Source organism: Pleurodeles waltl, chromosome 3_1 (assembly GCF_031143425.1).
Source record: "Pleurodeles waltl isolate 20211129_DDA chromosome 3_1, aPleWal1.hap1.20221129, whole genome shotgun sequence".
Classification (NCBI taxonomy): Eukaryota; Metazoa; Chordata; class Amphibia; order Caudata; family Salamandridae; genus Pleurodeles; species Pleurodeles waltl.
This window is the reverse complement of record NC_090440.1, coordinates 1,640,883,291-1,640,895,359: the sequence shown is the minus strand read 5'-3', so window position 1 is coordinate 1,640,895,359 and position 12,069 is coordinate 1,640,883,291. Positions and strand designations below refer to the sequence as shown.

Sequence of the window (12,069 nt, the reverse complement as noted above, 5' to 3'; positions counted from 1 at the left end):
TAGACTGATTCTCCCTAAACAAGAAAGGCTAAACTTTATGACAATAATGTTTAACCCAGTATCAAGGTTAGCATGTGCCTGGAGTTTCACGAAGGGCAAGGACAGCCTGTATCATTACATGTGCCTCTACTGGCCAGCATGTTGGTTATGGTGTTAACAATGTTCGATCTTTGGCCCAGACACAAAGGTAAAGCTTTGATCAGTTAATTAACAGAGTGGTCCACTGGTTACATTTGTATGAAAAACTCTCCATGGCAAAGTAATCGCCTATTAGGACATAAGGGTGGTAAGAAGGGTGGCCTGGATTGGGAATTGTAAAGTGAAGACTATGGCCCTCATTACGACCCTAGCAGTCTGAAGACCGCCAGGGCTGCGGTGGTGGTAAGACTGCCACATTACAAGTGTAGCAGTTTTGCCTCTTGGGCCAGCGGTCCTCTGAAGACCTTTGGTGGTAGTACGACTCTCCTTTCTGCCAGGGTTTCCATGGCGGTAGCACCGCCACAAAAACTATGGCAGAAAGGCTGCCGGCGACAGGAAATTACTTTCCTGCTGTTGGCAGACGACACCCCCAAGCCCCCCTTCATTTACAGGACCCCAACTTCCATGACAGCACCCTCCACCCGCATACAGACACACACACACACACACCCACATGCACCCAGCATACACACATTCACCAACACCAGCATACACACATTCACCAACACTTACATACATGCATTCACCCACACACATACACTCATTCAGCAACACACATACATACACTCATTCAGCAACACGCATACATACTCTCAGTCAGCAACATGCATACATACACTCATTCACTCGCAGCAATAGACACACATTCACACAAACATACCAACACGCACTCACTTTAACAATCACACACGCATACACACTTACATTCACACACGCAGACATACATCCACACGCAGACATACACCCACTCACACACAACACCCCCCAACCTCCCCTCCACCATTCCCGCCCCCTCAGTAGGACGATCGACTTACCTTGTCCGGTGAGGAGGTCGTCCATCAGGACACCACCACGCTGCATTACTGCTTGTAATACGGCAGGCGGAGTCCTTTTGACGTGGCGGTGATGGCTGTGGAACCGCCTCTGCGCCGCCGACCGCCACCATGATTGCTGACAGAATTCCACCCAAATTGTGGCAGAAATCCTTCAGTAGTTGTAATATGGCGGTCGGAAGACCGCCAGCACTGGTGGACTTCTAGCGCCGGCAGCTTCGGGGGTCTTTGCCAAAGACCGCCAAAGTCGTAATGAGGGCCTATGTGGTTATCACTCTCTGATATCCCTAGTTAACTTGATACCTGATTAATCACTTTGCTATTATTCCAAATATTCACTTGTGCAATAAATCTAATTCTGTTGGAATAATTCCAGAGGTCTATAAAGCATGCAGTCAATATTAAACAGCGAGTATACAGGAAAGTATCAGATTCTAAGAAACATTTTTTATTGCCATTCAACCTCGCCAGGATCTCATTATTGAATCAGTTCACCCAGTTCAACCTTGCCAGGATCCTATCAATAAATCAGTTCTCCCTGTTGTTGAGTCTTCAGAATAATGACTGAAAGGTTGTTAATTCTGAGGCAGGATCCGGAATTCTATTTATTCCAATCAATTCATGGAACCTACAGATTTGTTGGATCATGGGCACAATATTAAGCTATTATTTTGGCACATCCCACGCCTTCGCTCAAAAGTGGCTAACAATGATTTGCTTACATTTATTAGGCTTAACCAAAAGACACTGCCCACTGAACCATTCTTTTTGGATGAGTTCCAAAGAGCTCAGGCATGAGTGGCTATTGACTTTTATTGTACACTATGTCAGGTTGCCACGTGCTGTACTCAGACAATTCTGAATGTAACTTTTGCAATAAGAATAACTAGCTGTTAATACATTTTAGAATAACAACTTCTCTAGTTCCTACAGCTGATTTAGCACCTTACTAGAAAATGTGACTGATTTGCGTTTTGGCATCACAAATGTCTCTATTGTGCTGGCAGGTGATTTCAACACTAAATATTCAAATTCAATAGACCAGGTAATGCTCTCAACTACGCCTGGTACTTGCTCGTTTGTTACTAGAACAAACTGTGAAATTAAAAATAAAATTGATTGAGCTACTTCATATTGGCACTTACATAATGTCAAAACGGTGTTTCAATAGCAATAGATTATAGCAGTACTATTCATCATATGTTTGTGACAAATGATCTGCTGAGGAGGCTTGGGGAGTATTTAGTATAACCAAGTAAATTTAGAGATCATAACCCTTCAATAATCCACTTAAAGCACCCTCCCAAGTAATAATAAGATCATAAGGCCACAAATTAAATCTTTTGCTATAAAAAGTAGACACCATCACTGGAGCTTGATAAACCCTGAATTTGTAACGAAAAATGTATGTCTTTGGCACTAAATGACATCTTAGCCTGCTTTGAGGAGTCCCCTGCAGATATGACAATATTGTTGAAATATTAATCTACTGCAAATGGCATCTGTGATAGCATGACAATACCACTCTCAAATAAGACCCTGGTCTGTTCTACTCACAAATAGTTTGATTAATCATGCAGTAAAGCAAGTCGTAGCTGAGGACGTGCGTTAATGCAGAACCTGAGAAATCTGGCAGATATCCAGGTATGCAGAAAGGCCTAAAACAAGCCTCTCCAAAAAAGAATCGTGTGCTACAAGTAAACGCCTGGAATTACCTAATCTATGCCTGTAAATAACAATGATTCTCATGCCTTTTGGGAAGTTATCAAAATAGGTTACTTTTTATTCCTTAAAATAAATGCACCCTTTTCAGCAAACACCTAACAGATACAGGCAGGGATTATGACAAAGATGGGGTCCCATTACATCCCAATCCTGTTATACATGGATGACGCGGGTATAATGGCCCGCACTGCAAATAGCCTCCAGACTATTGGATTCATTTCTATCCACTATAGCCTCCCTTAATTTAAAAGTAAACTTCGCAAAAACATACACCATGACCTGTGGGAGATCACGTTCCAGACCTAAGGCATTTTTCCTGGGGGGGATGCAGACTCTTGGAGAAAGTGAATTTTCAGATTTGCCACCAAGTTGAAAAATAAGCCTATCACAGAGATGCTTAGTCTTTGTAGAAGTAAATGTTTATCAGCTGGGCTTTATAGTGCTGGTGTCTGGAGTTTAGGGGTAGTTCAATCTCTTCAAAATATTGAAAACTCCTGCGCCCGTAGACTACTGGCGGTTCCAAAGTGCACAGCTACTTTTATTGCCCATGACAAACTGGGTCTCCCCTAAATTGAAGACCAAATAAAGTTAGCCCCGCTCTTGCTTTGGATTAGATGTTGGGTAAAGTCTGATGCATCCTTGGTGAGAGCCTGTTTAACTGATTTCTTAACCCTAGACGGAGCTTAACATATGCCCTGGATTGCACGTCCGGAAATTCTGCAGGGATTTAGACAGGGTGGACCTTGTTACAAAGCCACAGGCATGCAATTTCAACACTAAAGCTGTGACCAGGACTTTGTTTTTGGAGAAAAGTAGGGAGGCTATGATTATGGGTGCTCTGGGCATGTAATCTGATGAGACATGCGCAGGTATCAACAACCCGTTTTTTAGAACCTTATTTGGTATGGATTGAAAATACATTCAAGCGACAACTCTTAACACTTTCAAGGTTAAATAAAATACATTTTAAGGTTGTCCTCCCTTTTCAGAAATCGTGGTACCACCCATTACCCCATGCAGGTGTAACAATAGCACCACGCAGAGCATGCATCACTTTCTGTTATTTTGCCCATTATTTGCTGCTTCTAGACAGTATTTTCTTATTCCATTTTGATGTTGCCTCAGGGTGAGAAACCAAATGCTGGGCTTAGAGCTGTTGCAAAAATGAACAATTCCTTATCACTGTTTTGCGGTTTTAAACGTTCTTACTAAGGCTGTAAAAGTACGAAATAGATATGAAGATGTATTGCTAGAATAGTGAAGAGCCAATGTCTATTTTTAACCAAAATGATCTAATTGTATTCCATTTTCTTATTGCGAGTTTTACTGAAGGATTTTATTGTTACAGATTTTAAACAACGTTATTATAATGATTTATGATCATTGTTTGTATGGAATTACCATGTTGCGTTTATGGCAATTTCTTTTTACTAAATAAAGTATTATTGATTGATTGATAAATGCATTGACCATTTCAAGACCATCTACAACTTTGATTACACAGCTGAATGTTTTGACAGTCAAGCATTCATGAAGTTCAGGGTCAATGTTAGTTTGCAGGATGTCTTATTAGTCCTTAGGAAAAGTCTTGGTAACAATACTTCTGGACCAGATAGCATCCAGCTAGATTAATTCAAATTTAACACTGGCATATGGGCATCGATTTTATGTTATGTTTTGATCTCCTTAGGCTTCACTAATATATCTAGTACTAGGGCTATGCCAACTATTATCCCAGTCTTTAAAAAGGGAACAGAGGTGACCCCAAATGTTACTTACCAGTCAGTATCCCTGACACCTCAGTGCAGATAATAGGCAGTTTCTAAAAATATTATTGACTGTGAATAAGGACTCTGGTAAGGCAAGGGAACAGTAGAAAATGTGTGAATTAACATTTGATCACCAACAAATATGTGCTTTCTCTGGGTGGATTAATACACGGCCTTTGTGGGCCTCACATCCACCTATGACAAGGTGGACAGATGTAAATTATGGAGCATATTAAATGAGATGGGTGCTGAGGAGCCATTTTAAATTATTTAAAAAGCTGTACACATGGATCTAAGAGTGGGTTTAAGGTTTTGCCATTACGTGGTGTTCTCCAGCAGTTTTAGAATAGGTTTGGGTGTACGACAAGGGATTTGTTCTGGCCCCCAGTTTGTATTATCTATACCAACGCTCTGCATGCAATGCTACTGGAGAAGGGCTAGGACATGCCTAGACTGGGTTGTGAGTCTGTCCTTCTTCTTGTGTACTTGGATGAAGTAGTTTTAATGTCCAAAACAGACTTAAGAAACTGACTGACTGTTAAATCATTCATCTTGACTTTAGGTCCATGATCTAAGACCAGGGTTTTTTTTTCTAGAAAAAAACACATTTTAAGTAAAGTTCTATTTTGTTAACCTTGGAATGTCTTTAGATATTACAAATATATGAGTATACTCTTATACATGAACAAAAGGCTAACATTTACTCAACCTGTGGGAGCCATATTTAAATGTATGTCTAAGGCAGGAAATAGACCTATGAAAGATAGGATACAGAGCCCAAATTATATGCCAGCATATTACTGAAGGGACTAGAAGACTGAGATAATATGCATAATATAGCCCTGGTACATCAGATTAGTCCAAATTGCAAAATCAATGATAAAATCAGAGCACTCAAAGTTAATCAATTTGGCCATTTTTACAAAGAAATCTAGTCTGTTTGATTGCTTTCTGGATTTCAAGTTGGACTTCGATATAGCTGAGTCAAATCGTCTCACTGGGAGATGTTCTCAATTTATGTGCCATCCAAGACTTTCACTCCAGCACCTCGTTTACAGTCAAACTAAGGTATGACAGTGCAGTGTCAAATAATATATTTACAAATCATTGACTAACCTATACATTGCTGACATGAGTAAATATGCAGCAAATTAGATATTTCCACCAAAAGTAGGTACTCTGCATCTGCACATTATGTAACAAAAGGAAAATAGATAATTACTAGATATCATTCCTACTAGGCTCCAGGGAGTGGTCATAAACCTGTACAATTATGCTAATAAGCTGGTAATTAAGGTCTTCGAGAGAAAATAATTGTACAAACGGCTAATTATTAATGTGTGCTATTCAACACAACTTCTTGCCATCAGTTGTGTATGGGATTCTGACCTTCCTGAACCAGATCAACCCAGGGCATATAGCACAATGGTCTTTTCCCCTGGTCGTCCATCTAGACCCAAATTGAATTGGAGTTTGTTCCCTACAGAAAATCTCTCGAGTAATGGAACAATTTTTAGATGTCTGCTTTAAACTGAAGGTAGCAAATCTGGACAACATTAAGGGGAGAATTTGGAAGGACCGCAACATGGCAAATACTGCTCAATTAAACTCATAATGTGACTACAGTATGACGCCCTGAAGCTACATAATCGTTGGGAAACTGTCTTGCAACTTTCCAAAGTCTGTACTCTGTAATGAACCCTCAGGAATGACCTTGCAGTGGCAAGTTGTTTAAAATAGCATAAAGTTCACAAAGTACAGGGGAGTATAGCTACAAAATTGGTAATTGGATAAATTATATTGCAAAACCATTAACAATGCAATGTTGCAACAGCTTCATCACTTTTAGATTTCTGTAGATCCCCTTAGTGGAACTGAGGAAGAGTTGGGCTTCATGTACAGGGAAATGAGAGAGAAAGCCGGAGAGAGGGAGACAGCGAGAGTGAGAGAGCGTGTATACACACACACACTCACATATCTATGTTGAAGGAACTCAATGTATTTTGGTGTCTGCATTTATGGCACTGAATTAAATATTATTATTTATTTTAACTTCATTTAGAAGGTTTTTCTGTAAAATCCACCAGGCCACAGAGCATGAAACAGCCATAATTAACCACTGCACTACTGTAACAAAATTCAGGCAGAAAGCAAACTGCGCTATAAAAGAGAGGGTAATAGATGGTAGAGAGTTCAAGAGCAAATTAAGCTAGTAACAAAACAAATACGTAGACATGCCAGCAATTCATAGTGCACTCTGGGAGGATGTACAGGTAGGTATTAAGGAGCAGCACTGTAGGTTCAGATTAGAAGGACTCAGTATTCCAAAGCTTCCAAAAGCCACCACAGAGCTTCAGTTTTTTCCTAGGTAGTGCAGCTCATCAATGTGGATGATTCTGCGAACTAAGCAGGCATCAATGAACACTGATCTCCCATCAAAGGGTAGCCATTTTAGGGAAGTCAAGCTAAGGTTGATGGGGTCAACCCGATCTGCTCCTGAAACCAGACGGGCAGGAGTGTGCAATGAGGCTTTCAACAGTGAAGTTTAGTAACCTTCTGCTTCTATTCTTCTACTTGGTGCATTGAATGATTGGGCCCACAACGAACACTGCTTTTTTAGATTCTGCTAACAGACCTACTTCTAAAACTGTGCTTTAAAGATGTTTTAGATCTGGCATTTATGTGATTTCTATATTAATTTAATTATAAGTACAAATCACGTTCGTGTGTAAAATGACTTTTAAGTGCAAAATTACCCTTGGTGCAAAGTAAACAGCATTGTGGTATCTACATTAGGCGCGAAATCACTGGTGGTGCAGCATTAACATGTCAGTGGGAGCACTTTTGCCTTAAAACAAATAAGTGTTAAATGCGCCAGAAATCATAGCAGGAATAACACAAAAAAAAGGAGTAGACACCATCAGACGTCAAAATGAACATATAATCTGTGAAGGCAATGAAAATATGACTAACCAAGCAGTGTTATGGAAGGAGCTTACACGCTTATCAGAATCCTTCGACACAAGAGCCTCGATATTGTTTTTATAGTGCTCTGAGCTCTTCTTCCCGATGCTAGTGTATTTTCAAACAGCAAAAATTATCCCATATATTTTACAATGTTTTATCTTAAATAGTCATACAGGATGAACAAGAGATCGATTTTGCATATGAGAGCATACAATCCTCAGTCCTTTAGCAGACAAGAGCTTCTAAAACTACCTTCTACTCTGTTCCTTTCCATCCCATGACTGAGTGAGCAGAGACTTCGCATATTCAAAATCAAACTTCACGGCATATCTGATTTTGACAAGGAATGAACGTAAGAAAGAAATGTCTCATACTATACAACTGACTAACGAAGAAGACATTCAGATGAAAGCAGCTATTAAATCTGTATCAAAACATATCGACTCATTTAATGCTCGATTCAGAGTTGAATTTGAACGACAGGGTTATAATGCCTACAGTGCATAGAATATGTGGCACAACACATCATTGAAAAGCACTAGTACATACTAGAATGCAGAAACACATTTAAGCGGGAACACGTACAAAGTCAGGTATGCTCGGTTCTGAAAAGCAGCCTCTAAGGTGAATTGACAGGTATGAATGACATTTATACATAAAGTAAATGCTGCCATTTTGACTGAATGGATGTTTCGCTGAGGAACATTCCCCTATAATTCTACCTGTCAGAGTCTGGAACATCCACCGTTAGCGTGTCTCACCTCAGTGTCGTTGTTAAGATTCCACAGATCAAGTCTTCCCACTCCATCCACACAGGCAAAAAGGGCAGGGTGGGTTGGAGACCACATGACATCATACACATAGTCGGCATTGTCCTCAAACGAGTACAAGGGCTTATTGTTCTGGAAGAGAAGAGAATTCAAATGTAAGGCATACTGCACTAAAACACCAGGATGCGCCGCTGACCGAGAATAGCTTGTGTAACAGTTATTAAATGTTGGAAAAAAACTTTATTTAAAATGCAGCTTCTTACATATCTTTCTTCACTGCTGGGGTGTTCGGTCTTTTACACGTACACTGCATGCACAAAGGTACTGTCATACTCATTTGTCTTTTCTACTCATAAGTCACTGCACAGAGGCAGTACTATTCAATACTTAAGACTAAGAATGACCATCTCATGAAGATGAATAATTACTATTGTGATTAATATCCCACGTGTTCAAAAATTTACTAGCGCGCCAATTCAACCATAGTTTGATAGTTTACAAGTAGCCATACAAAACAATACTGCGATATCTAGAATTCATGCCTAATTGTAATTTCAACAAAACTAGATCTTTTTAAACAGATACCAATGAACGGGACACGCATTTGTTTTTCTCCAAATACTACAAATTAGGTCAACTCTGCCTACTCAAATCTGAAGACAATTCGCATTTTCTGCGCAGATTAAAGCTGTATCAAGAAAGAAGCAGCATCAAGATACTATTTGAAAAAGTATCGTTTCAAGTGCTGAAAACACATATTTATTGACAGCACAAGGTGTTAAAAAGGCGGCTAATATTTCACCCCAATGCCTCAGCTTTATCGCTGAATGCACAACAAAGGGCATGGGTGGTGACAAGTTATACAGAAGACAAGCTATTAACTGTAACAAAACACAGGTTGCAGGCGACCGCGGATGCAGTCTTGGCTTGTTATTTAACCCCTTTATTTAGAGGCTTCAACCACCACCCCTCGACCCTCCCCACCTCCCAAAAGACCAGCCTTTTTTGATGTTTTGAGCACTTTATGCTTAAGCCTTCATAACTATTTTCCACAAAAGCTATCCAGGACATCATTTCCTTTTTTTCTCAGTATGTTGAGCTACACATGGTTTGGAACTGAGAAAATAGTCAAAATATAGCAGCATTTTGTTTTTTTGAGAAATGGGAAAAATGAGTAATGCATGTAGGTGTACATTTTGTTTCTAAAAATGGCAGCAACAAAAGGCTTGCTGTGCTAAGATCACCTTCTGAACATTTTGTTACCTCAGTTCTTGCATTTTTCTAAGTGGTATTCGAGTTTTCCTATTTTTGCTGTTTCTTCCTAAATGCAATTTATGTCAGAAATAGGTGTGAGACCAGAAAGCTATACATTTTTGAAAAGTAGAAAGAATTTGGAGTTCAGCAAGGAGCCTCATGTGTACATCACTCTTGGTTTTCCCAAATAAATGAATCGTTGAAATAAAAAATGAATGAAAATAAGCAGGAGTAAACAGAAATAGCTAACAACATTTTCATGTGCAATTTTATGCCTTGATGGCCAAATTATAAAAGTGCTATAGCAATTCATAAGACTCTTCTGGGCCCAGGGATGGATGGATGGATGGATCTATATATATATATATATATATATATATATATATATATATATATATATATATATATTTGCTAGAGAGGCAGTGGTTGCTTCTTTTTTTCCTTGTTGTATGTGCCCTTGGGGTTGAGTTCAGTTTCTCCCAGGCACCTGTGTGGCATAGTTGTATAGTTGTGAGATCCATCTGGCAATTATACCCCTAGTTACTGGTTTTCCATTATTGTTGTCTGCAAAGAAGACAAATAGTTGTTTTGTTTTCCTGCTTGGCTTCGTTCTTTCAATGTAGTACATCATGGCACGTCTTGCGAACAGTGTAAGGGTCTCTCTGCTTGATTCTTTGGGTTCTGGAAAAAACATAATATTTGTATTGTTTGATTTATGTGGAAGTGTGAAACTATTTTGGTTAAAAACTGTGGATCTGTTGTCATGACAATTCTGTCATTGTGAATCTGCACATATGGTTCTGCGAGCGCTTGTATTTCACTCACCTGCAAAGAGATGTTCTGACCACTAGCAATGTTGTTTTTAGTGTGAGCTTCTTTATTGTGGCTTTGTGCAAAGGATGTCTTCATAAATTGCGTCAGGTTCCATATGGGTGCAATTACCTTCCTTGATAAAGCAATTCTCTTCGCCCCAGCTAAGAAACGGTTAATTACTGGAGCTGTGAAGACGCTTCTTCCTATCTGACCTCTTGTGTAAGCCACTATTGCCGCCAAGTGTACTTTCAACAAAACTTGTGTTAAATTGCAGTCTAACGGGTGTGTTAAACAGTTTAACAGCGTTGAATCATTAGTGTTTTTCCTTAGTGAGCCCCTTTAAAGACACCATAAACAGTATAATTTCTATTTTGCAACATAGCACTTTCTTGTTTTTGGCTTTCTTGCTTCTGTAAGAACAGCCATTATTTTTTCTGGTAGTTTCAGATGACCGAGTTCGAAATCTCCATGAGCCAGGCTACTAGGCTCAAAGACTTGGGTTTTGGATGTAGTACCCTTCCTTCTTCCATTGACAACATGTCTTGTCGCACTGGCAATTCCCCTGTGGCATTTCTATCAGTTCTGAAAACCATGTCTGCCTTGCCCTCTTGCATTTGCGTATTACTCTGTGTAACAGTAGGATGAGGGGAAAAGAGTAAGCAAATTTTCCTAAACAGTTCATCAACCGAGCATTCCCAAGGGATTGGTAGTATGGCTGCCTGGATGCAAAGTTTTGGCATTTTGCGTTCACTGGAGTTGCGAAAAGATCTACTGTTGGTGTTCCCCACATCCAAAAGATCCTTTAGAGTATCGTTTAATTGAGTTCCCATTCGTGTGAGCATGATGCCTGTCTTCTCAGTTTGTCTGCTTCTGTATTATCTATAATGTCTTTCCCTGCCTGTTGTGTTGTCTGTTTGGATCAATATTGTTTTGCCCGAGGACTGTCTCTGAAACACTTTTAAGGCTAGTAACACTGTTTTCAGTTCAAGGAAGTTGATGTGTTGCACCACATTTTGTTCCTTCCAGACTCCTCTCACCTTGAGCAAGCTCATATGACTACCCCAATCCATATGAGGCATCTGTTGTGATTGGTACTGTTGGAGTTGGTTGCAGATGAAATTTCATGCCTTGGGCTATATTTGTTCTGTTCCACCACAATAATTCTTCCTGTAGCACAACCACTAGATCTTCCAAACTCCAAGTTGCATTGTAACAATTCATGTATTGGTCTTGTGTGAACTCTTGCATATGGGATTAAAGGGATGCATGATGCCATCTTCCCTAATCGTTTCCCCATGTCTTCACTGTTTCCATCAATACTGATTGAGTTCTCTTTTTGTTGGGAAACACTTTCCCTTGAATTGAGTTAATCCTTGCCCCCAGAAACATTTTCTCTTGCTCTGGTTGTGGAGATGACTTCTCTATATTTATTGAGAACCCCAATGTGAATAGAGTCCTCATTACCTGCTGTATATGTTTTCTGCACTTGTTGTAGGAGTTTGCTCTTACTAACCAATTGTCCAGGTAAGGATAAACACGTATGCCCTGTCTTAAGTGTGCTGCTACTGCTGCTAGATACTTTGTAAACACTCTTGTTTACCACGAATCGTAGGTATTTTCTGTGCTGTACATTCATTGGGATGTGTAAGTAGGTGTGCTCTAAGTCTATGGTTGCCATGTAATCCATGGAAAGACATCTTGCAATGCTGTCATCTTTAATTGTTTTGTGTTTGGATACAT

At 39.7% G+C, this 12,069-nt stretch overlaps 1 protein-coding gene across 4 annotated transcripts in view; it reads right to left on the bottom strand.

Moving 5' to 3' along the window:
- DYNC1I2 (dynein cytoplasmic 1 intermediate chain 2) overlaps window positions 1-12,069 on the bottom strand; it is a 384,780-nt gene that overhangs the window by 19,919 nt on the left and 352,792 nt on the right. For all 4 annotated transcript variants that reach the window (XM_069225329.1, XM_069225327.1, XM_069225328.1 and 1 more), the window contains one exon: window positions 8,254-8,394. In XM_069225329.1, the coding sequence (XP_069081430.1) occupies window positions 8,254-8,394 (141 nt within the window). The remainder of the gene's footprint in view (window positions 1-8,253; window positions 8,395-12,069) is intronic.